At 36.6% G+C, this 27252-nt stretch overlaps 1 protein-coding gene and 1 long non-coding RNA gene across 7 annotated transcripts in view; one reads left to right on the top strand and one right to left on the bottom strand.

Moving 5' to 3' along the window:
• The window catches only part of LOC143259630 (uncharacterized), a 93819-nt gene extending 88123 nt beyond the window's left edge, over nt 1-5696 (top strand). For all 4 annotated transcript variants that reach the window (XR_013033645.1, XR_013033647.1, XR_013033646.1 and 1 more), the window contains one exon: nt 5015-5696. This is a non-coding gene — a long non-coding RNA (uncharacterized LOC143259630). The remainder of the gene's footprint in view (nt 1-5014) is intronic.
• The window catches only part of LOC117223883 (alpha-Mannosidase class I a), a 406723-nt gene that overhangs the window by 250746 nt on the left and 128725 nt on the right, over nt 1-27252 (bottom strand). For all 3 annotated transcript variants that reach the window (XM_076522731.1, XM_076522733.1, XM_076522732.1), the window contains exon 3: nt 23757-24436. In XM_076522731.1, coding sequence (XP_076378846.1) covers nt 23757-24122 — 366 coding nt within the window. In that variant the 5' untranslated portion in view covers nt 24123-24436. The remainder of the gene's footprint in view (nt 1-23756; nt 24437-27252) is intronic.

Below are 27252 nucleotides of genomic sequence, written 5' to 3'. Positions count from 1 at the left end.
ACCGGGAAACGAGGGGTTCCTGAAGTCATCTTAACTAACCTTCTCCTCAGCGAAATTGCAATCCGCGGCTTCGTTTACGAGTTATTCAAGAAAAACAGTGACCAATGAGAGGCACGCTCTCGGGTGGCGCGCGGCGGCCGAGCCAATTGAGAGGCGAGCTCGCCTAGCGCAAGGCGGCCGAGCCAATCGGCGAAACTGAGCATCGAGCGCCAATCGAGCTCGCCTCTCATTGGCCACCGTTTTTCGTCAATAACTCGTGAACGACGCCACGGAGAAAATTTTCGTAAAGGAAAAAGTTGTTTCGAATGACCTCGAGAAGCCCTGATTTCCCGGAAGGACCATAATTTCGGGACACCCTGTATATACACTGCGGGTCCGTGTGCAGTGACCCGCAGGTTTAAGGGATTAAAGGGAGACTGGTCAAAGACAGTGCTCATTTACCGGGGGGGAAAACGTCATCTTGAAAGCCGTAACGGAAACTGTTTCCTTCGTTTCACGCATCTTCCGTGCCACATCAAATCCCAACAAATTCTCGTAAAGCTGGCAGCAGCGCTGGCTCGAGGGAGCGCAATCCGGCGGAAGAGGGGAAAGCGGCGAGAACAGAGGGATGGCGGATGGAGTCGCCGGGATACCGGTGGCCGAAGAAGGGAGCGACGTTGCAGAAAATTGCAGAAGGTAGCCATCGCTGCAGACGGTGGCTCTCGGATCGCGGCGATCAACCTTTTTTGTCGTTATCCGCGTAACCGCGGCTAATTTGTTCTGCGGCGACCGCAAGCCGAGAGAGAGAGAGAGAGAGAGAGAGAGAGAGAGAGAGCCGGAGACCTGGACAGTCGACTCCGTCGCTCGGTAATCTGGTTAACATCCGTGTTAGGATTAAACCATTAGCCAAGCGGGAAGGACACTGAAGGAAGAACAATCGGGGGAGGCGAAACTCGGTGTACGACGTGCGGTCTCGTCCGATTACTTTACCTCTGTCACGCTATTCTCGGCCCTGACACTCGGTTTCGCCTTTCAGCGTCCCCTTTAAGCACCAAGATTTGCTAGAACGCGCCAACCCTGCCGAACAGTAGTGCACGCTTTAATTTACACGGACTCGGGTGCCAGCTCGACGAAATCGGGGAATGGATAGGGTAAAGGCGCCGATTACTGTGCCCCGTTGATATTTCTTTAAGCACCAAGATTTGCTAGAACGCGCCAACCCTGCCGAACAGTAGTGCACGCTTTAATTTACACGGACTTGGGTGCCAGCTCGACGAAATCGGGGAATGGATAGGGTAAAGGCGCCGATTACTGTGCCCCGTTGATATTTCTTTAAGCACCAAGATTTGTTAGAATGCGCCATCCCTGCCGAACAGTAGTGCACGCTTTAATTTACACGGACTCGGGTGCCAGCTCGACGAAACCGGGGAATGAATAGGGTAGAGGCGCCGATTACTGTGCCCCGTTGATATTTCTTTAAGCACCAAGATTTGCTAGAACGCGCCAACACTGCCGAACAGTAGTGCACGCTTTAATTTACACGGTCTCTGGTGCCGGCATGTAAATTTAAACGTACGGAACTCTTTACCATCGCAGAACTCTCCAGAGTGCGTCTCAACGAAGCCAGGGAATGGATAGGGTAGAGGCGCCGATTACTGTGCCCCGTTGATATTTGTTAGGAGTTTGAATTATAGTTCTTTGAATATTAGGAGAAAGGGGAAAACATTTCTGGACCAGTTACTTTGGCGGCTGTCGTATGTGTTTGTCGGGGTGCGAGAAAAGGAGAGGGGGGACGTTTCGTCCGGGGCCCGCTAGAGGACTCCATCAGTAAGGCTATTGTGGCGTGCGCACCTGCAAGCGGCACACAGCGCCACCTGCAACTTTGTAACTAGCTGTTGCTAGGCGAACCACTGGGCTCCCCATCAGTCTAATAGCTATCTCCCAAGAGGATAGACCTTCAGTCTAATAGCTACCTCCCAAGAGAGTAGACGCACAGTCTAATAGCAAGACGTACAAATAGTCTAAGGACGTACGCATAAAGTTGAATAAATCACGTTACAAGTTAAACCAAATTAACTGTTTCCTTTATTACCGAGAAGCCATCGTTCCCAGTTCTCAGAGAATCCAATTTAAGAGAACATAATACCAAGCAAACCGCCACACTATCCTAGCGGGCCCTTGCCTTAGACGTGGGGGTAGGACGAAGTCTCTGTATATATAGGGATCGAGGCGAATCGGTTACTATGTGGGGACGTGGTTCCCCCACTCCGACCGCCTGCGCAGGGCGCAGGCGCGGCGGCTCTATGCCGCCATCACGAGGAGCACATTTCCTCCTCGTGGCTCTCCGTCTCTGAACCTCGAAGTGTGCACACGTATAGTAGGGAACCTCGAGTATTTAATTTCATACCGCACCTACATTGGTGACCCCGACGTGATATAAGAACGCAATAATCTCATATCGTAACCCTACAACTAGCGGGAAGAGGAGCCCTCTGCTGGCGGGTCTGGAGGTAGCCGCCACATTACTATGCTCCCTCGCAGAATGCTGTGCTCCGTGAGGCTCAGAATACATAACGTTATAATTGTGGCATTGATTCGGTTGGAAATTCGATCATCTGCGCGCTGATATTTGTGAATGATTAAAAATTGAGCAAGGAATAAAAAAAAGTCAGTTGACCTTTTGGGACTGAAAATTCGACGCAGAATATTTAAAAAAAAGAACAAGAAAAATGAAACAGAGAAGAAGAAGTAGAATATAAAGACATCTCTGAGAAAGAAAACTGTTGGGATTATGGAATGAAAATGAATATGATTCTAATACTTTGCTTAACACTTTATCGTCCGGTCGTGGTTGAGGCTGCCACTCAGTAAGGACTGGCTTAGTCGCGCGCGCATTTGCTCCCAGTACCGGCTACATTTTCGCTATTCATTGTGTTGTGCTTATTCCTTTAAAAATAATAATAAATAATAATATAATTATTATAATTATAATTCATAAGGATATGGGGAGGTCAGCATACAGGAGGTCAGCTACTAACAAAACAGTAAAGAAGCGAAAACCGTCGATAGCTAAAAGTCGATTAATAGGCTATCGGTCGATAAGCATTGGCAATCGAAAAGCCGATAAATAGGCTAGCGGTCGATAAAGTGTTAAAAGGACTTTATTTTATTTCTTTAATGAGAGAAGGTATATGAGCGAAACCGATCGAGCGACTAAACTCTACTAAGAGTCCGGTAAGAAGAAACGCTTCTTTTATACCCTTTTTGGGTTCGTCGTGTCCACCAATCAGAGACGTTTTATTTGTCGCGTCTTACATTGTATACGTGACGGTCAGGGCACGATGTACATCAAAAGGTACCGGCGATGATGTATCGCGGCATCTAATATATACAGATTACGTCACCGTCGCTGCCCGCTGACGGAGCCGGCGAAATGTAAACCGATATCTTAACTGAAGATATCTTACTAAGTAAACTATAGATTAATTTTTGTTCGAGGCTAAAATTTCAACAAAAACAAAATAAGTATAATCAGTAATTACGAGGATTTACGTCGATTTTGGAAAGGCGAACACCATTTTTGGGACACCCTGTAGAGTCCGCGGGAAGATAGCGGGATAGGGGGCGACGCAACGTAATATCTTAACGACTGGCGAATCATAAACCGTCTGAGTCTTTTACGAGGCAGCCGGTTGCACTTTAAATGCTTCTGCAATCACGGTCTCGAGACATTGACCCAGTCCGGAGAAATTATTGTCGATACGGAAACTCGGATGCGGTAAGAATCGGAAAATACGGCCGAGGGAAAGAGGAAATCGATAAAAAGTAGTACAGAAGCAGAAATTGAATTTCGGGTAAAAAGGTACGCGCGGAGCCGGACGAGATTCTGACGTCGCTATTTTGACCGTCTTCTTCGTAGATTGAAATCTTAGCCGTGAACGAACTAATTAAACCGCGGATAAACTCGTTGAATTAATGCACTCAACCATATCTTTTGTACAAATTATTTCATACAAGATGTTTCAATTATTTGCTTACATTTTTTTTTACACGTTCGTATTTAAAAAATGGCTGAACTGAAGGCGTTATGCACAAATTCGTAAAATTGTCAATTCTGTAAATTTTGTTACACGTTTTACGGTAAGATTTCTTTATCGAGAACATAGAATTATTCTTTTTTTGATTGGTGGATGCACAGTAAATTCTCCCTAATTGATGATCAGATTGTACACAAAAGTGGACAATTTTGAAAGAGGAGATACGATTATTCGAGTCTTGCTTTTTTTATAAAAGCAAGCTTTATTTTTACAGCGTTCAAAGCTTAAATTTTACCATGTTCAAAGCTTAATTTTTACAGCATTCAAAGCTTAATTGTTACAGCGTTCGAAGCTTAATTTTTACAGCGTTCAAAACTTAATTGTTACAGCTTTCAAAGTTTAATTTTTACAGCTTTCAAAGCTTAATTTTTACAGCGTTCTAAGCTTAATTTTTACAGCATTCAAAGCTTAATTTTTACAGCGTCCAAAGCTTAATTTTTACAGCGTTCAAAGCTCAATTTTTATAGTTACCCATTATCAACCATTATAAAAACGAGCATCAATCGTATCTCCTCTTCTCAAATTGTCCATTTTTCTGTGAGTCAATCCCCCAAGAGTCAATTAGAGAGAATTTACTGTATAACGGAGGCTCCTCTGTATTATAGAAGTGAATACAGATTGCCCTAAAATTATGGCACTTCCGGGAAACAAGGGATTCCCGAAGCCGTTTGAAATAACTCGATCAATAGTATCTCCTTCTCCCGAAATGTGCACTTTTGTGTAGAATCTAAAGCGTCGATTAGAGAGAATTTACTTCGAATGATTGAAAACCGCGGCTCGATCCGTTTCAAAAGATACAAGACGGTAGTTCTCGATTTTACGAAGTAACTTTCTTCGGGGATGTTGCTTGTGAATGCCAACGAATTATTGTATAGAACCGCGGATTACCGCCGCTCCCTTCGGTGGAAATATTTCTCGGGTTTCGTTTCCTGTTGCAGGATACAAGGGCGGGAGGAACTTACAATTTCAGTTTTCTTATATCGGCGGAATGGCAACGGAAGTTGTTTCGTTTGTTGAAAACTTTTCCACCGTTCTGGAATCAGTGCGAGTTTATCGTGCAGCCTTATATAAGGCAGCGCCGCGGAGATCTTCGATTAAAAATATCGCCGCGAATGTATCGAAGATTACAAACGACATAAAAATACGGACAAATGTCGCGCAAATATCGCGCGATACGGATCAGCGGTCCGAGGAAGCTCGGTCTAAAGGGAAATGGAAAAGATCAACGTGGAACCGGCTGCAATGGAGAAAAATCGTCGGAGTTGTAAGTAAAACAATTTCGCAGGTTCCGGAATCGAAATTAAATCTTTTGTTGATAATATTCACCTTGTTGCAAATGAAATTCGCTTGTTCGTGATTGTTTTTAATACGTTGTTATGTTAATAAGGCTGTCTGGGGTGGACATTTTATAACTGATTATTGAAGATTTGTATTATCTCGCGAATTTGTATTATTAAATTCATATTAAATTTAACGGATATTAATAAAAACGGATTACTTTGATCTGCGAACTATACTTATTCTAACTAAAGCTTCTTAATAAATAGAGTAAATTGTAATATAGTGTTATAATATAGTATTATAGTGACATAATAATATACTATATATTATATGTAATAATAATAATATAATAATATAATATATATACAATAATATATAATATAATATAATAATATAATATAATAACATAATATAATAATATACTATATATTATATATAATAATAATAATAATATATATAATTGTAATAGAATAAGTTACACATAGATGAATATAATTTACAAAACGATTAATTTCTTAATTTCTAAAACCTTCGGCAAAGAATTTGCTCTAAAAAAAGAATAAAAAATACAAAACTTTCTTTCTATAGTTACCGACTGTCAACAACTATAAAAAGCTGCGGCTCAATTAGGGCGAATTTGCCGCACTTCCATTTCAAAAAAGAAAAGGAAGCAGATTCGGAAACCATCGAACGATTCGAGGCACACGCCGCAGTTGGTTAGCGACTGATAATAAAAAGTGGCTCGGTATACCGTCGAAAATATTTAAATTAATTCCTGGAAGCAATTTAACTTTCACCTTCGAAGGGATGCGAGACGAGACGAGGCCTCCCAACGGCGAGGGAGCCGTCGTTTTAGTTCCAGAAAAACTCGATCACCGGTTCCGTCTACTGCCAATTTTTCTTACCCGTTCAGCGGAAAATTGCGTTCGGCTGGTTCTGCTCGCCGAGGGATGGCGCGCGGGTGCGCCACGGTATACAATACTACATGTGCATGGAGCAGCGAGCTCCTTCGGCGGCCCGAAGGATCAGCCTAGGCGTTCAAGCAGGAACTCATCGTCACGCTAGGGCGAGCCCAATTATAGCGTCAACTCGTTACCGGATATAATGATATCCGAGGAGGAACGAGGCCGCAATTGCCTTTTCCCATGGACCTTTCGATTGGAAAATCGTTCGGGACCATAGTTAAGGATGCAAGTGATCCTGACACGGTGGAATTATAGGGAGGGCGAGGGTCGTTCGGGAAATCGGCAACCAGCCCTGTAGAAGGTTTCTTGTCTCCTTTCGTAAATGTTTAAACATAATATAATAATATAATAATATGATAATATAATAATAATATAATATAGTAATATAATAATAATATAATATAGTAATATAATAATATAATAATATGATAATATGAGAATATTATAATATATAATATTTTGTAATAACATAATAATATGAGAATATTATAATATATAATATTTTATAATAACATAATAATATAATAATACGAGAATATTATAATATTATAATATAATAACATAATAATATAATAATAAGAGAATATTATAATATTATAATATAATAACATAATAATATAATAATATGAGAATATTATAATATAATATAATAACATAATAATATAATGATATGAGAATATTATAATATTATAATATAATAACATATATAATAATATAATATTGTAACAATATAATAATATAATAACAGAATAATATAATATTTTAATAATATAATAATACGAGATATTATAATATTATAATATAATAACATAATAATATAATAATAAGAGAATATTATAATATTATAATATAATAACATAATAATATAATAATAAGAGAATATTATAATATTATAATATAATAACATAATAATATAATAATATGAGAATATTATAATATAATATAATAACATAATAATATAATGATATGAGAATATTATATTATAATATAATAACATATATAATAATATAATATTGTAACAATATAATAATATAATAATATGATAATATTATAATCTTATAATATAATATAATAACAGAATAATATAATATTTTAATAATATAATAATATAATAATAAAAGAATTCTAGATCAATTTGGGAAAGCTATTCCGTTTTCGAAGGTGCTTTTGAACACTGTATCATATTATTATTCTTATATTATATTATAATATAACATAATAATGCAATATAATATTCAAACACCTCCGAAAACGGAATAACTTTCCCAAATTGATCTAGAATTCATTCGGGACGTTATGATCGCATAATGAAATGAAAAATGCGAGCGTTTAGCGGCTGATGTTTAAGGCTTCTTTCGATGCTTTGGGAATAGCTCAGACAAGAGCATTATGCGAGAAGACTTACTTACTGTCGCTAACACAAATATTGTGGAAATTGTCTCAGGTAATGAACATAATTGGTTTACTTAGAGAACGAAGAAGAAGGTATGTAGGGGAAGGAAGCTTGGTGGAAGACCTAAATTTCAATATCCGCGAAGGGGTGGGTGTTACGAGAAAATACTGGTATTAACAGGAAGCATGAAGTAGCGCAAATGGGGAAAGAAAAGAAGATGGCGGTAAAGTCTGCGACTTCTAAATGAATTACAACGGTCCAGCAACTCGTGCAACTTATGTACCATTATGATTGTTGAATTGAAGAAAAGAAGCTCCGACTGTGCGGAGTTCACGTTCGCTTCGGGATTATTATACTTTGTTAACGCGCAAGAGTGAACGATGACCTTCGAAACTCGAAGAAAATTATCTTGAAAGAAAAAAAAAACCCATCGATCATAACATTCTCTCCCTTGAACCAAACAAATTCGTTACGACACGTTTCTTTCGTGCGAACGAAATTAACGAAGATGTTCGAATGCGCGGTATAAAAGGAGCACCCTGTGCATGTGAATAAAGTTGAATTAAGAAAAAAAAGAAACGAGATCGGGAAAGAGAGAAGAGATTTTATATTGTATACAGGAGCATGTCTTAAAACTTTCTCCGTACGTTCCCCTCATTGTTTTCTCACGGTCGAAGTTGCCGGTAAATTCCGTATAAATAGTAATTTAATTTTAGCTCTGCTTCCCGGCTAATGGGAAGCTATTTTTACGATCGCGAAATATAATTAGTTTTGTAATTGAATCTCGGCGAATATAGTCGTGCGCGGCTGCGAGCCCGCCGCGGCGTACTCGATCCCAGTTGCGAAATGTTCAAGCAGAGTTACGTATCGTTCGTTCCGAACGAAGCAATTTGCTTTGCGAGTGGACTCGCATAATTCGCGAAATGGGCAAACCGCGTTCCGAAGTATGTAGAACTCAATTTAGCTAGTCACGTTTCATTTTCCGCGCCCGTTCTTAGTCCCATCATCCCGAATACATAATTAGCAGCTGTGAAACGGCCGTGAGGATCGCCAGATTCCTTTTTTTCTTTTTCTCGAATTGGCGAATCATCCCGTCCATTTTTGTGCACAATTTGCGAGGGTCGATTAGAGAGAATTTACCGTGTGTAACGAATCCGATCGCTCGAACTTCATTAAATACCGGGAAACTGAATTAATGCGAATTTGTTCGGAGAGCTATCTTTTCAATTGTTATTTGCACATTTGCTCCCTTAATTAATTACCGTTCGTTTAATTACCGACTGTTGCCATTGTTGAAGAATTATTACGTGTTGTTCGAAGATTAACGTGAATGCCACGTAAAACTTATGAAAAATTCGGAAGGATAATGTCTATGATTAATATTATTAACATAGTATTTATTGTTATTATAATAACGTTATACGTATTACCAAGGCAATATTAATAATTATTATAATAACGTTATAGATACCATTAACGCAATATTTATAATTATTATAATAACGTTGTGTATATTATTAACGTAATATTTACAATTATTATAATAACCTTTATATTATTATTATTATTATAATTATAAGTGAATCCTTTGCATTTCGATTTGATTCAATAATTTTTGTAATAGAACGAAGACATTTTTCTTTCTTTTACAAACACGTTATGACTAATAAACATTGTCGTTCAAAGATAAAAACAACGGAGGGTCAACTTTTTCGTAATTAATTAATTAATTCCCAACTCCATTTACGACAATCTTTTAAATTAAAAATACAGAAATATTAAGCGAACCTATATTTATTTGGCACAGAATTTCCAAATTTTGGAAATATTGATGTAATAACAATATCAATAAAAATTGTACCGTTTAAATAATTGTGCTGTTCTTTGAACGCATTGTAACGAATCACCTATTGACAATAAAAAACGAAAAGGTTACGTAAAATATGTATGCTGTCGTAGCACAAAAATGAGACGAACCTATCATTATTTCGGCCACTGTCCGCCTCGTCGCTTACAATGTTATCAGAGATTTGAATGGTAACTTCGGGACCTTCTGCCGAGCGAACCGGCGCGAGTAGGCGTATTAATGCCGATACCGAATAAAGAAGCAATGATACTCCTTCGGAGGAGCCTTCGAGAAGATCGATCGTGCCCGATCGTTTGTTATTCACGTGTCCACGAAGGATTTCATTTCTCATTCTAACAATTGTACGATCGTGACCGCAGATCAGTTTTCGATTCACCTCGGATTTATTATACCCCGGGATGTTTTCATTTCACGTTCGCTTTGCTCGCAACAAACACCGTGATTGTGAAATTCTGATTTCTATGCGGTGACTCGCGAAAGCATTCGAGAAACACCCTTTCAAATTAAATAAGCTTCCCAAAATTAGGCCTCTAATATTGACTCTAATATTGACTCTAATATTGATTCTAATATTTACTCTGACATTGACTCTAATATTGACTCTAATATTGACTCTAACATTGACTCTAATATTGACTCTAATATTGACTCTAACATTGACTGTAACATTGACTCTAATATTGACTCTAATATTGACTCTAATATTGACTCTAATATTGACTCTAACATTGACTCTAACATTGACTGTAACATTGACTCTAACATTGACTCTAACATTGCCTCTAATATTGACTCTAATATTGACTCTAACATTGACTCTAATATTGACTCTAATATTGACTTTAATATTGATTCTAACATTAACTCTAACATTGACTCTAACATTGACTCTAATATTGACTCTAATATTGACTCTAACATTGACTCTAACATTGACTCTAACATTGACTCTAACATTGACTCTAACATTGACTCTAATATTGACTATAATATTGACTCTAATATTTTGTTACGTTAAAGGGATCAGTGCATAGGACAAGGACCAACAAATTTTTGTCAAATTCACTGAGAATTGAACAAACAATTGAAAAATCCACGTTCTTTAACGTTATTATCTCGGCCCAAAATTTCATAGGAAACATCGTCGACATTGTTACGAGCAAACTGCGGATTTTTATGGAAAATATAAATCGCGTGAATTTATTGCAAGCTGCAGGAACTGTGCATACGAACATTTATTTTTTGTTAACAATTAGTTGTATCTCGGATCGTTTTCCTGGTAGCACAAGTAAATTCCGCGCCCTTTGTTTCGTATAGCCTGTATTAATCGCATGAACGATTCCAGGTTCCTCGAACAGTTCAATTACCTGGTGTAAGAGAAGAAATTGTTCGGCAACTGATGTCACCGGTAAATACGAAACAGCTATTTCCGTGGATGAGAGTAAATTCTCTAAAATCCTCGCAGCTCTTCAGACGTAGGAGACTATCGTTCAGACTTAGAGCACGCTGAACATGCTATTCAGGCTGGTCGTGCGGGGTGTGAGAGGGGTAACACCATGGGAGCGTAGCATCAGGGCGAGACACGGAATTCCCTGCCTTGGACGCCCGGCAACGCGCGCGCGCGCATACACGCATGCACGGTGGTGGAGAAAAAGAGAGAGAGAGAGAGAGAGAGAGAGAGAGAGAGAGAGAGAGAGAGAGAGGAAAGAATGAGACAAGAAGAGAGAAAGAGAGAGCCAGAGAGAAATAGAGAGAGAACAGAGAGAAAGAGAGAGAACAGAGAGAAATAGAGAGAGAAAGAGGGTGCCAGAGAGAAGTAGAGAGAGAAGAGAGAGGAAGAGAGAGCCACAGAGAGAAATAGAGAGAGAAAAAGGGTGCCAGAGAGAAATAGAGAGAAAAATAGAGAGCCAGAGAGAAATAGAGAGAAAAATAGAGAGCCAGAGAGAAATAGAGAGAGAAAGAGAGTGCCAGAGAGAAATAGAGAGCCAGAGAAAAAGAGAGAGAGAAAGAGAGAGCCAGAGAGAAATAGAGAGAGAAAGAGAGAGGAAGAGAGAGCCAGAGAGAAATAGAGAAAGACGAGAGAGCCAGAGAGAAATAGAGAGAGAAAGGGAGAGAGAAAGAGAGAGAATTGGCAAGCAACACCTCGAATGTGTGCAACGAGGTCTCAGAAACCCTATTTCTCGTACGGATTGCCTGCGATAGATGAACGGAGGTGTGTTCCCAAAGAAGAAAGAAGACCGAGGAGGTAAAAGACGAGAGACGTCCGGAATTCTCCGCCGTCGACGACCCTGCAGAGGTTCGCGATAATTACGTCTTTGTTTATTGTCATGGATCGAGTTGTATTGTACCGCGCTCGCAGACTAATAGCGTGAATTATTCTTTGACGGGAAACCGACACCCCCGCTCTTCCAACGCGAATCTTATTCTCTGATCTGTGAATGAATGCCGGTCTCAATAGGGTCGCCCTGCCCCTTCTGCTCTCCTTCGGTTCCGTGTATAACGGGTGTTCCCTTGCGAAAGATGAACCAGAGACGGTTGAATTAATACATCTTTTCTCTTGGTTTTATCTCATTTTTTGTGCTGCTTCGATCATTACATGAATATTGAATCGTTTTCTTTATCGCCGACGGGTGTTTCAAAAAATTGTGTTTCAGAAGCATGTCGAATTGTCAACCGTGAACATTTATTAATACGACATTATTATACTAATACTATATTATATATATATATATATATATATATATATATATATATATATATATATATATATATATATAATAAAATGGCGACAATACCTAAGCATTATATTAGTATTATATATATAAAATTTATTAATACGACATTATTATACGAATACTATATAATACTATATAATATATAATATATAATATATAATACTATATAATACTAATACTAATAATATATAATAATGTCGTATTAATAAATTTTCACGGTTGACAATTCGATTAGTATTATATATATAATAGTATTATATTATTATATAATATTATGCAGAGGTATTGTCGCCATTTCATTGTACTCTAACACTATTTTTACCGTTATTTCGTATCCTACAATTTACCGAATTAATTTTCTCGTATTAAAGACGTCTTGTATAGGACATTCCTATGAACGGCCTACGAACGGGCTACGAACGGCTTAGAAACGTCGCGTGTTACAAATCAAAACGTCTTATGGAGGTCTTTAAGACGTCCTGCAGAGGTCCAAACGACGTCTTCTAGACGTCCTTAAAACGTCGTTCAGACGTCCAGTGCTTATCGAGTCGCTAATAATTATTTTCAAGTATCTAAAACAAATTAAATAATCTTTAAATGATTTATCTTATTTCTGTTTAAGTTCTTTCGCAACAAATATTTTTCTACCGATTTATGGAATCTTACTTTAATTAATCTAATTAAATTCCATTATATCATGCATTTACGCGCGTTGCTAATAATCCCGTGTACCGTAGAGGATTACGCGAAGGCCGATAAAAGGAAAAAATGCGTCAGATTATGAAAAATGGAAACAACAAAGATGGCTTCGAGAATAATGCGAACGCAACAACATGTTTCTTCTACCGTTCACTGGCGCGGTTTCGTCGATTGTTGAACATGCGAGAGGCAACCCTTTGAGCAAGGTATTGCTGAGGCTGCGTAATCGGATTGTAGTTATGCCGGATCGATTCTGACGTCGTTCACGGCGTATTGTCCTCCCTTTTACGAAATATGCGAGGAGAATACGGCTTGAACGATGTCGGAGTCGATCCAGCAGAACATCAATCTGATTACGTAGCCTCAACAATACCTTGCTCAAATGGTCGCTACGCTCACGATAAACAATTAACGTTACATCGAACAACTTTTCAAGCTTTGATTGTTAATAATTATGTAGCTCGTCGGAGCTGATCGGAGTTCGCAACAGCGTGACACAGCCTCGAGCTATCGCGGAAGATTGTTAAAAGTCTGAGTAAATATTAAAAATTAGAGACGATCGCTGCCTAATTCATAAGAAGAATTTCTAATTTCATTAATCTCTTAGGCTACAACAATATCGTGGACGTTGTTCGCTTGTTTGAAATGAAAATGAAATTTTTTTAATGACAATTGCGGATTCACGCGGACACGATAAACATAAATTTTCCCTCGTCGCGTATGAATTAACGTTAACGATGAGGAAGCATTTAAGCAGCTGCGAAAGAAATCGTTGCCTGATCGATAATTGAAAGGCTTGCTGCGATAAAGAGCAAATTGGCTGCTCCGTGTGCAGCCGCCAATTTGATTAATCCAATAAAAAGCAATTAAAAGTCAAGCGATGTTTCAAGCACACGTATTACACTTGCCCTGCCATCTGTTGCTAAACCACCGTATTACATGCTTGGAGCTATCCTGTTTACAGCAAATGAAAAATCGTAGCTTTTTATATAGTAATCTACAGGGTGATCCGTCTGAAATTGTTACTTCCGAGTCGAGACTCGAAAGAATCGAATAACTCGAAAGAAATCGAATAACTTGAAGGAAATCGAATAGCTCGAAGGAGATCGAATAACTCGAAAAAGAATCGAGTAGCTCGAAAGAAATCGATTGTCTCGAAGGAAATCGAATAGCTCGAAACAAATCGAATAACTCAAAAGAAATCGAGTGGATCGAAAGTAATCGAATAACTCGAAAGAATCGAATGTAGCTCGAAGGAAATCGAATAACTCCAAAGAAATCGAAAAGCTCGTAGGAAATCGAATAGCTCGAAGGAAATCGAATAGCTCAAAAGAATTTGATAAGCCGAAAAATTCGAATAACTTAAAAGAAATCGAGTAGCTCGAAAGAAATCGAATAATTCAAAAGAAATCGAATAGCTAGAAGGAAATCGAATAACTCGAAAAAAAATCGAGTAGCTCGAAAGAAATTGATTGTCTCGAAGGAAATCGAATAGCTCGAAACAAATCGAATAACTCAAAAGAAATCGAGTGGCTCGAAAGAAATCGAATAACTCGAAAGAATCGAATGTAGCTCGAAGGAAATCGAATAACTCGAAAGAAATCGAATAGCTCGTAGGAAATCGAATAGCTCGAAGGAAATCGAATAGCTCAAAAGAATTTGATAAGCCGAAAAATTCGAATAACTCAAAAGAAATTGAGTAGCTTGAAAGAATCAAGTAACTCGAAAGAATCGAATAACTCGAAAGAAATCGAATAATTCGAGAAAAATCGAGTAGCTCGAAAGAATCAAGTAGCTCGAAAGAAATCGAATGTAGCGCGAAAAAAATCGAATAACTCGAAAGAAATCGAATAGCTTGAAGAAATCGAGCTTCCATTCAATTATCAATAATAACTCTATTTCATTACTTTAGAAATAACGTTAAACGTTTTTGACCAAACGACAGCGCTTCGGATGAATAATAACGAGACTTATGGGACTTATAAAATAAAATTTCATTCTCCATTAAATACAATGCACGTTGCAGTATCTGACAAGGGGGAATACATCTGGACGCGCAGATTTCGACGAAATTTCTGCGAGAGGAATTTAGCAGAAAAATGTTTGGTATTATTTTATCGGCCATCATCCATGTTGACAAAGTGAAAACAACCTTTCAAATGTACTTTTCTATACGACTTAAAACAATATCTACGCTTTTCCATCACCGTCAACAGCCAACACCAACGACTACATGTTAAATATTTTTCGAAAAACTACCTTTCACGGAAATTTCATGAAAATTGGTGTGTACAGATTATTGATTCCACGTACATATTCTCCCTTGTCAGTTTCTGCATCATTCACCGTAATTCAATGGTGCATTCTGTGTATATTTCCAGAAGCAACAATAAAAGAAAAAAATAACGCGAAGTATAATTACGTTTGAAAATTAAATGAAATCTTTGAAATGTTCATACAAATGCATACTTTTCACTTTCTCACGAAGTGTCATAATTTAGGCGGATAAAAACAAAAGAAATTTCGCTCGAAAAAAAGCGAAATATTTTTCAAAAGAAATTTCGCTCGAAAAAGCGAAACGTTTCTCAAAAGAAATTTCGCTCGAAAAAGCGAAACGTTTCTCAAAAGAAATTTCGCTCGAAAAAGCGAAATATTTCTGTCAAAAGAAACGTTTGTGTCGTTTACGTGGAGAGAGTGGTTCAAAATCGATTTCGGGAGGGAAATTTTAATCCGGAAGATGAGCCGCGAGCCGATCGTCCCGTCGAGACGGTCGAAGACGACAGGATTCTCAATCCGGCGAACGAAACAAGGAGTTTATCGGTGCGAGAAACGTCGGAAATGCTGAATACGCCAAAATCGAGTGTACATAGACGTTCGAAGGAAATGGGAAGGATGCCAAAGCTGGACGCATGGGTGCCGCATCAACTTGCTGAATGTAATAGTCTCGATCGCGTGGCAGCGTGCATATCGTTGCTTGCACGTAACGCGAATCAGAACCCTTTCCGAAGCTCTCGGTTGGGACCATTTTATCTGATCCACCTCATTCTCTTCGGACATCGCGCCACCGGACTTCTACCTCTTTCGGTCGCTACAACATTTTTTAGCTGGCAAGAAATTTAAGGGTGCAGACGCGATATAGAATAGAAGCATTTCTTTTCGTAAGCTTTGTAGGTTAAGATTAAAATATCATTTCGTTAAAAAATGAATGGCAGGAACTTATGGAATGACCATAATATAATGACGATACAAATATAATATAAATATAAGGACGATAGAAATATAATATAAATATAACGACGATAGAAATGTAATATAAATGTAACGACGATATAAATGTAATATAAATATAACGACGATATAAATATAATATAAATATAACGACGATATAAATATAATATAAATATAACGACGATACAAATATAATATAAATAAAACGACGATATAAATATAATATAAATATAAGGACGATATAAATATAATATAAATATAAGGACGATATAAATATAATATAAATATAATATAAATATAACGACGATACAAATATAATATAAATAAAACGACGATATAAATATAATATAAATATAAGGACGATATAAATATAATATAAATATAAGGACGATATAAATATAATATAAATATAAGGACGATATAAATATAATATAAATATAACGACGATATAAATATAATATGAATATAACGACGATACAAATATAATATAAATAAAACGACGATATAAATATAATATAAATATAACGACGATATAAATATAATATAAATATAACGACGATACAAATATAATATAAATAAAACGACGATATAAATATAATATAAATATAAGGACGATATAAATATAATATAAATATAAGGACGATATAAATATAATATAAATATAAGGACGATATAAATATAATATAAATATAACGACGATATAAATATAATATAAATATAACGACGATACAAATATAATATAAATAAAACGACGATATAAATATAATATAAATATAAGGACGATATAAATATAATATAAATATAAGGACGATATAAATATAATATAAATATAATATAAATATAACGACGATACAAATATAATATAAATAAAACGACGATATAAATATAATATAAATATAAGGACGATATAAATATAATATAAATATAAGGACGATATAAATATAATATAAATATAAGGACGATATAAATATAATATAAATATAACGACGATATAAATATAATATGAATATAACGACGATACAAATATAATATAAATAAAACGACGATATAAATATAATATAAATATAACGACGATATAAATATAATATAAATATAACGACGATACAAATATAATATAAATAAAACGACGATATAAATATAATATAAATATAAGGACGATATAAATATAATATAAATATAAGGACGATATAAATATAATATAAATATAAGGACGATATAAATATAATATAAATATAACGACGATATAAATATAATATAAATATAACGACGATACAAATATAATATAAATAAAACGACGATATAAATATAATATAAATATAAGGACGATATAAATATAATATAAATATAAGGACGATATAAATATAATATAAATATAAGGACGATATAAATATAATATAAATATAACGACGATATAAATATAATATGAATATAACGACGATACAAATATAATATAAATAAAACGACGATATAAATATAATATAAATATAACGACGATATAAATATAATATAAATATAACGACGATACAAATATAATATAAATAAAACGACGATATAAATATAATATAAATATAAGGACGATATAAATATAATATAAATATAAGGACGATATAAATATAATATAAATATAAGGACGATATAAATATAATATAAATATAACGACGATATAAATATAATATAAATATAACGACGATACAAATATAATATAAATAAAACGACGATATAAATATAATATAAATATAAGGACGATATAAATATAATATAAATATAAGGACGATATAAATATAATATAAATATAAGGACGATATAAATATAATATAAATATAACGACGATATAAATATAATATAAATATAACGATGATATAAATATAATATAAATATAACGATGATATAAATATAATATAAATATAACGACGATATAAATATAATATAAATATAACGACGATGTAAATATAATATAAATATAACGATGATATAAATATAATATAAATATAACGATGATATAAATATAATATAAATATAACGACGATATAAATATAATATAAATATAACGACGATGTAAATATAATATAAATATAACGACGATATAAATATAATATAAATATAATATAAATATAACGACGATAGAAATATAATATAAATAAAACGACGATACAAATATAACATAAATATAACATAAATAAAACAGCGATTAATATATTAGTTGCCGGAGGAAAGTGAAACCGTCAGGTGGAAACGATGCTGCGGTATCCATCGACGGGCAGGAGGAAATTAATTGACGGAATTCCAACGTCGGAAAAGGGACGGCGCGCTAACACGTTCAACTTTGCTGGGCCGGAGTAGAACTCGAAATGCCTCCGCCATTTTCGCGTAATTAATTTAGCGGAGAGCAGTAAACTGGGTATTGGCGATAATGTCGTTTGAGGAACAAGATCCGAAGCGATAATGAGTCAATCACATTAAGTCTACTCGGAACTCTGCCGGTACGATTATCTCTTTGTAAGCTGGCTCGTCCTTACCCCGCGTTCCATTCCACGTCTCTATTTCTGCAAATCTACTTCATCCGATCGATTATCGTTCCCCATATCGTACACCCCCCTTCGCCGCCCCTCCCCCCCCCCCATCGTCCCGTCGACCCTTTTGTACGATGGATTTATCGTCAAGCTGATTCGGTAAATTCGGAAACGAGAACGAACCTGGTCGATATTAATTATTTACTGTCGTCGACTAATTGTAAATCATACAGAGAATTCTGATAAGTAAAAGCAAATCTCAAAGAGATTTACGGTTTCACGAAAAAATGAATGTTTCTTGTTGGACAATATATTTTATTGTAATCGCGTGACTACTATTAACGAAGCTGTGGAAGAAATTACAGTGTAAGGGAAGTGAAGAAGTCAAATTGCTTTCATTCGATTTTTTTTACAGATTCTAAGTCTAAAAAAAAACCTTCCAAATATCGAAATGAATTGCGAATAATGTATAAACATATAATATATAATGTAACATATAATAATATATGATAAGTATAGCATACAATAATATGTAATAAGTATAACAAATAATAATATATGATATAATATATATAGAAGTGCAAGTATAACATTGTTCATAATACCATGTTCAAATTATTATTAAAACCACGATTTCAGATTTGGAAACATCGTCTCCAAAAATGTGTTTATCAATAAATAAATATAAACAAATATGTAAATATATACTGTAAATAAATAAATAAATATATAAATAATTTCTACAAATGTGTAATAAGTTGTTATCGTTGTTATCGTCGTTATTTATCGTAAATTTTGCAACAAGTCTGACGAACTGCAAAATTCATGTTCCCATTATGTGCTTGTCTGCGAGAATAAATTTCGATCTGTGATCTCGTATACAGTCAGCTTCTTTCGCGGGTCCTTCAGAATATTTATATAATCAACTATAAATCATCCCCTCTAGTTGCCCAGATACCGGCTGCCGGCTCGATGGTAGCTTCCAGGGAAACGACAACAGATGGCAGGATATTGATCGTTTCGGTGACTTCTGCATGAATGCGTTCGCGTTATGGGACGCGCCGAGTACGAAGTCTTCTTTTTCAGATGTTGAATTACATCGACGTCCGTCCGACATTTAATGCTCTGCTTGGTCGAACTCAATTAAAGTATGATTAACCGTGTAATTGGGAAGTTTGGCAACGCAATTTACCGTTTCCCACTGTGCACACGATTCATATTTGCACCTACGGGGCTTCTAAATAGCAACTACACGAGGACAGTATTAGAGATCTCAACAATTTCTGTAACTACCCGATTTTAAATTACGATACTTACCAGGAATACAGTTTCAGATTAGTTCCTGATGACGATAGTGTTGACAAATATGCGGGAAAAAGTTTGTAAATATTATTATATTATATAATATTTATATATTATATTTATAAATTATATTTATATATTATATTATATCTATATTATATTTATATTATATTTATATTATATTTATATTACATTTATATTATATTTATATATTATATTTATATTATATTTATATTACATTTATATTATATTTATATATTATACCTATATTATATTTATATTATATTTATATTACATTTATATTATATTTATATATTATATTTATATTATATTTATATTATATTTATATTACATTTATATTATATTTATATATTATATTTATATTATATTTATATTATATTTATATTACATTTATATTATATTTATATTACATTTATATTACATTTATATTATATTTACATTATATTTATATCATATTTATATTATTTTACATTATAAATTGTCCATCTTTGTGCACAATCCGAGCGTCAATTATGGAGAATTTACTGTAGCCCTGAATAAATGTGCAACATTGCAAGCCAAGGAAGTACAATAATTTCTCCCTAATTCGCGCTCAGATTGCGCCCAAAAATGGACAATTCGGGAAGAGGAGACACGATTATTCGAGCCTTCCGGCTCGTTTTTATAGTCACCGTTCGTCAACGACTATAAAAACAACGATTTTCGTGCGCAATCTGAGCGCGAATTAGGGAGAAATTACTGCAACCCCTGCTCGCATTAGAGAAATGTTCAAGCAGCGTTACGCGCGTCGCATTCTGCCGGCACCTATCGTTCATTCCAAACGAAGCAATTTACTTCGCGAGTGGACTCACATAATTTACGAAACGGACAAACCGCATTTGCAAGTGGAACTCAATTTAACCTATTCAGGCTCCGCCTTGTTCTCCTCGTGTCCTTAACAACATCATCGCGGCTAATTAGAAACGACACTCGCCGCGGAGAATGACCGTGTCTGTCGCGGCACCGTGTTTATAGTTCTGCAATGGCAGTGTCAATGGCGTCTTTTAGGCACGACACGCCACTATAGTAGCTTCCGCGGATATCATCTTTCAGTACGACACGCCACTATAGTGGCTTTCGCGGATGTCATCTCTCTGGACGACGCGCCACTATAGTGGCTTGCTCTAGTAGCTCACTCGCTCATCGTTTGAACCAAATAATCGTCTTCATATGCATTGTTTCACACTTCTTTTGTCTTCGCATCGATTTACAACAGTCCACAGGGTGTCCCAAAAATGTCTCGCAATCCGGAAATGGCGGGTTCCTCGGATCATTTGAAGCAGCTTCTTCCTTTACAAAAATGTTCTCCGAGGCACCGTTAACGAGTTATTAACGAAAAACAGTGACCAATAAGAATCGAGTACGGCTGACGCGAGGCGGCCCAGCCAACCAGTGCGCGAAGCCTAGTTCCGCTCATTGGCTCGATCGCCACGCGCCAGCCGAGCTCGCCTCTCATTGGTCACTGTTTTTCGTTAATAACTCGTTAACGGTGCCTCGGAGAAAATTTTTGTAAAGTAGAAAGTTGCTCCAAATGGCCTGAGGAAACCGCCCACTTTCGGATTGAGAGACATTTTTGGGACACCCTGTATATACAGTATCAGACTCTGTACAGTATACATCAGACTCTGCCGTCCAGAGAAATAGCCCTGCCGTACTTAATAATAGCCGTACCTAAAAGGTTAACGCGCCTATTTCCGGGATTACAGTAATGTCTCTCTAATTGACGCTCAGGTTGTCTAGAAAAAATGGACAATTTGGGAAAAGGAGATACGATTATTCGAGTCTCGTTCTTCGTTTTTATAGTTACCAATCGTCGACAATTATAAAAACGAGCTAGAAGGCTCGAATAATCGTGTCTCCTGTTCCCGAATTGTCCAGTTTTCTACAGAATCTTAGCGTCAGTTAGGGAGACATTACTGTATTAATTTTACTACTAATTTTTGCACTACAGTATTTTCTGTGCACGAAATTATATATTGCAGGAAAATTAGTCGTTAAATCATATTGATAATGCAATACCCGACGCTGAATAGTTTCAGGTTCGGCGAAACTATAATTACAGCATCAAGGTGATGGACAGCCTTGCTTGGCTTCCCTGGATGGCACAGTATTCTTTTGTTACGTGTATCATCGACCACGGACGAGAATCGCATTCGCGTTGATTCTGTCACCTGATAATAAATTTAACGAGGGTATAACTGTTTTTCGTAGAAACGGCAGACTTACCTTTCACGCGATCCAATCGAATGGGAATTTAACCGAGACGGGTACACTCGCGGCGAAAAGTACGTATGTTAACATCTTTAAAAATAGAATCGTCAAATAGAATAACTCCTTTTCGAATTGGTCCGAACGATTTCAATTCTTTTGAAAATCTTAGACTGTCCACGGTAGACCAAAGCAATGAGCACCAAAAATTTCGCTGAAATTGCGCTCGGTTGAAACGACGAAGGAGTTAGAAAACGATGATTTTTCAGATCTTTCGTCAGAACCTGTAATTGTTTTGCTCGCTGTTCGATAAAATAGTCGGTCCAATGTCTTTAAAACAAAAATTCAAGTCATTTGGTACAATTCTTAAAAAATTATTCCATTCGAATGGGTGTTCAACACACTTTTCGACACAAGTGTACTTACTTCGCCATACTTCCGCCGACGAAACGGCTCCAACGATCTTGAAAACGTTTTTAGAGCGTCGTACAACTGTGAAGCAATGAACTTTATTCTCACCTTAAAAATTTGCATAATGCTCGAGTGAGTACAACTTCAGCTTTATTCTGACGGTGTTGTTACGGTATAGTAACAATTAGTAGGTGTGTACATGATTCAGCTCCCTTGTCGTTGTTATTACGGAAAAGCAATAGCAGTTATTATTATCAAAATATAACAATAATAATAATATAATTAAAATATAATAATAACTGCTATATAATTTCGAAGCTGATTTCCTAATAATTCCGAATAAATCGATCAATTTATACTGAGTGTCCCAAGATTATGGTAGTTGCAGGAAATGAGAGGTTCCTCAGGTCATTTGAATCAACTTTTTCCTTAGCACAAACGCAATCCGTGGCTTCGTTTGCGAGTTATTAACGAAAAACGGTGACCAATGAGAGGCGAGCTCGGCTGACACGCGGCGGCCGAGCTCGTCTAGCGCTAAGCGGTCGAGCCAATCAGCGAGGGAGCCGCGTCAGCCTCGCGTCAGCCGAGCTCGCCTCTCATTGGCCAGCGTTTTCCGTGAATAACTCGTAAACGAAGCAGCGGATTGCATTTTCGCTGAGGAGAAAGTTGCTCGAAATGACCTGAGGAATCCCTGTTCCCCGATTTTGAGCGACTTTTGAGTCACTGCATATGCAACTTAATAAAACAAGATATCAGAAATGTCTCCAACTGGCTAAAATTCAGACCTGCACCCTTAAGCGTTTACAAACGGATCGCGAGCAATTGCGAACGTTGCTTTCGCGCCCGGTGATTCCGAAATCGATCATTCCTCTCGCCCCGCGCGAACTTTTCCGTAAACCTACCGCAAAGTAGACCGTAACACGTGGTCCGGTCACGGAAGGTCCCGGGCACGCACAGGTAATTACCAGTGACGCAACGCGGGCAGAAGAAGAGCTTGTAGAAACTATATGGAGCCGCTTACCTCTTTGATCTTCTCGCGGCGCTGATTAGTCACATCGTCCAGGGGTGGATTAGGCAGTTTAATGGCATACGGGGCGGGCACGGGGATCGGCGGGGGGCCAACCGCGGACGGTTCTGACTGTCTATTTGCGGCGGCGTCCACGCGTCGATCCTTGTCTTCGTTTTTGAGCTCGTCCGGGCCGGGGCCGGGGACCGTGTTGTGCAGCACCCAGGCCGGGTTCAGCGGCTGCTCGTTCCGCTCTTCCGGCGCCACGCCGCGATCGACCATGTTCGCCAGGCTCCGACGGGTCACGAACGTTCCCGTCAGAAGGACGATCAGTATGACGGACAACAATCCGCTAACCGCCAGTCTCTGCATCAGCCTCATGTCGTCCAGGCACTTGCTGCACTTCGACAAGCAGCCCGGAGTTTCGGTCGTTGCGCTCGTGCTGGCGGAGCTGCGCTCACAAGGCAAAAATCCTCTTTTTGTTTTCTCGGTTTCCTCCGACGACCGCCGTTCGAATTCGTGCTAGTTTTTTTTTTTACTTTTTTTTTCGTCGTTGTTGTTCGTGTTTTCTGTTATCGTTATTTTTTTTGCTTTTGTTTTCGACTTTCGTTTCCGTTCTTTCGTACTACGATGATCGACGGAAGACACGAGCGTCGGCCGATTACTGCGGGAACACTACGGTCGTGCTGGGGATTCTGTTGGGTGAACACGTTCAGCGGGCTACAGTGAGTTGAACAATAGAAAGTTTAACACCAGAAGTACCGAATACGAGAGCTGACCGGCTCGGAGGAGCACTTTCGGTGCTCTTCGATCGCGACACAGGTGCAAGTAAAACGGATCTCGATGATAACATCCTGATCATCGTTACGATCATCACCATGATCGTCTGGTAGTTCTAGTGTTAAAGTGATTCCTGGGGAAAAGTTTTGGCTAGGAAGGAGAGTCGATTGTCGGCAACTGATTGAACGTTCGTTCGAAACATTTTTATTTGACAGATCGACGGAAGTGCACGGAAAAATGTACGCAAAAGTTAAAGGAACACGCTGTATAGTAACTGTCATGATTTAGCGAGGTCGTTCGTTGCTAATTAATTTTGCTACAATGTTATTTAAAGGCACAACGTATAGTATAATACTCGGTCAATTGATCAGCTGTTTCGTTGAGATTGATCGTCTTTTATGAAACGATTAGTCTGTTCTTGATGCTCGATTCGCTTTTAAAAAAGTTACATCGTTTTATGGGGTGTCCGAATGTTTTTCTTACTCGCCGTGTATGCTGTCGATATTTCGACGTTCTCTGGATCACTGTAGGTGTAAAACGACTCTACGATGATCTGTGCATATTGTCAATACGATATTGACGATATTTCAATATACTGTATTGACGGTATTTCAATATATATTGGATTGACGATACTTCAATACATCGTATTGACAGTATCGTACATAAATATTGACGGTAGACGGTATATCAATATTGCCATTATTTATTGGCAAACCGCAATGATATGGAGAACGTTCAAATATTAGCAATATTGATCCGCGTCCGATTGCACCTGTAAAATAAGCTGTGCATGAAACGGCTAATTTGGAGCACAAGAGACGCTTTTTGTCGCGGAAATGCTACGAAGCCGAGCAGCTTTAGAAATATAGTAATGTTTCTCTCTAATTGACGCTCAGATTCTGCACAAAAAATGGACAATTTGGGTGGAGGAGATACGATTATTCGAGCCTTGCGGTTCGTTTTTCATAGTTACGAATTGAGCCGTTTATTTTGAAAGTGGCATAAGTCACTTTGTTTTCAAGTCGATATATTTCAGGGTTTGCGTTTTAACACGTTTAAAAATATGGATACCAACTTTCGAGGAGATTTACTTGTATTTGTTATCTCAGGATACTGATATTTTTCTCAGTATAAATAATTTCGTATAAACATAAACAAATCACCACTTTTCATTACGGTAAAGTGACTTATGCCACTTTCAAAATAAACGGCTCATATTTCCTTATAAGATTCGTTCCATCACGTGGAGAGATTAGATTTTCTGTTTCGCGATTAGTTCTCGAAGTACGTTCAAATAATGTACGCAAAAATTAATATATTTTGAGTTCCCGTTTCGCTTTAACCATTATTGGTACGTGTTTCCGTACTGGCGACACATGCAATGGGTAAAAAGAGATATTACATCTTTGAAAACGCAATAACTTTTCTAAAATTGGATATATAGATACGCATACATATACACGTATCACTGTGTATCATTATATATCACTATATGTCACTATGTATCAATATGTATCACTATGTATTGCTATATAATCACTATACTATAATCACTATACACATATCATTATATAATATCACTATATTTATATAGTGATATATAGTGATTACATAGTGATATATAGTGACACTTAGCGATTATATAGCGATACATAGTGATATATAGTGATATATAGTGATATATAGCGATATATAGCGATATATAGTGATATATAGCGATATATAGCGATATATAGTGATATATAGCGATATATAGCGATATATAGTGATATATAGCGATATATAGTGATATATAGCGATATATAGCGATATATAGTGATATATAGCGATATATAGCGATATACAGTGCTACATAGTGATATTATGTATCGCTATATAGTGATATATAGCGATATACAGTGCTACGTAGTGATATTATATAGCGATATATCTCAGGATACTAATATTTTTCTCAGTATAAATAATTTCGTATAAACATTAAAGAATCACCACTTTTCATTACGGTAAAGTGACTTATGCCACTTTCAAAATAAACGGCTCAATTGTCAACAACTATAACAACGAGCTACAACGCTCGAATAATCGTATTTCCTCTTTCCAAATTGTCCATTTTTGTGCAGAATCTGAGCGTCAGTTAGGGAGACATTACTGTACTGTAAAATTTGTCTCACGATTGAATTTATCACTGATTAGAAAATAGTGATTTTTTCCTATGGAACGTGGCTCTAAAATTTGATGTACATTTCTTTCTTGGTCACTTTATCGACGAACTAATTCAGTTTTGTAAAGTCGCCACGGTGTACATCATGTTATTAATTTCACAAATTTTAGATGACAATAATTTGTCGGAGACAACAATTTCATAGAAACAATCTTACGACCTCGTTACATCATGAATTACTACTATACTTGAAACTAGAACTACAGAGTAGGTGAAACTATTTGTCTCTGGTCGATTCTTTTACAATTACGGAAATTGTAAAAATATTTTCAATGAGCATTTCTTCAATAAACTCCGTCACTCGAGAATGAGCCCAATTCTTTCATTGTTCTGAAACGATATATGAACCGTTCGAAGCGAAAGTAGTGTAAATTAATGTTTCATTAGATTGATTTACTATTAATAAATCATATTTATAATTCAATACTATATTTAATTTCTTGAAAGAGTCGTATCGATTTTACTGCATTATTACACGATTATTGCATTTCACAGAACTTTCGATTC

Source organism: Megalopta genalis, chromosome 6, assembly GCF_051020955.1.
Source record: "Megalopta genalis isolate 19385.01 chromosome 6, iyMegGena1_principal, whole genome shotgun sequence".
In the NCBI taxonomy this organism is placed as follows: Eukaryota; Metazoa; Arthropoda; class Insecta; order Hymenoptera; family Halictidae; genus Megalopta; species Megalopta genalis.
Note: the sequence above shows the minus strand (reverse complement) of the source record. Positions and strands in the feature narration are given on the sequence as shown.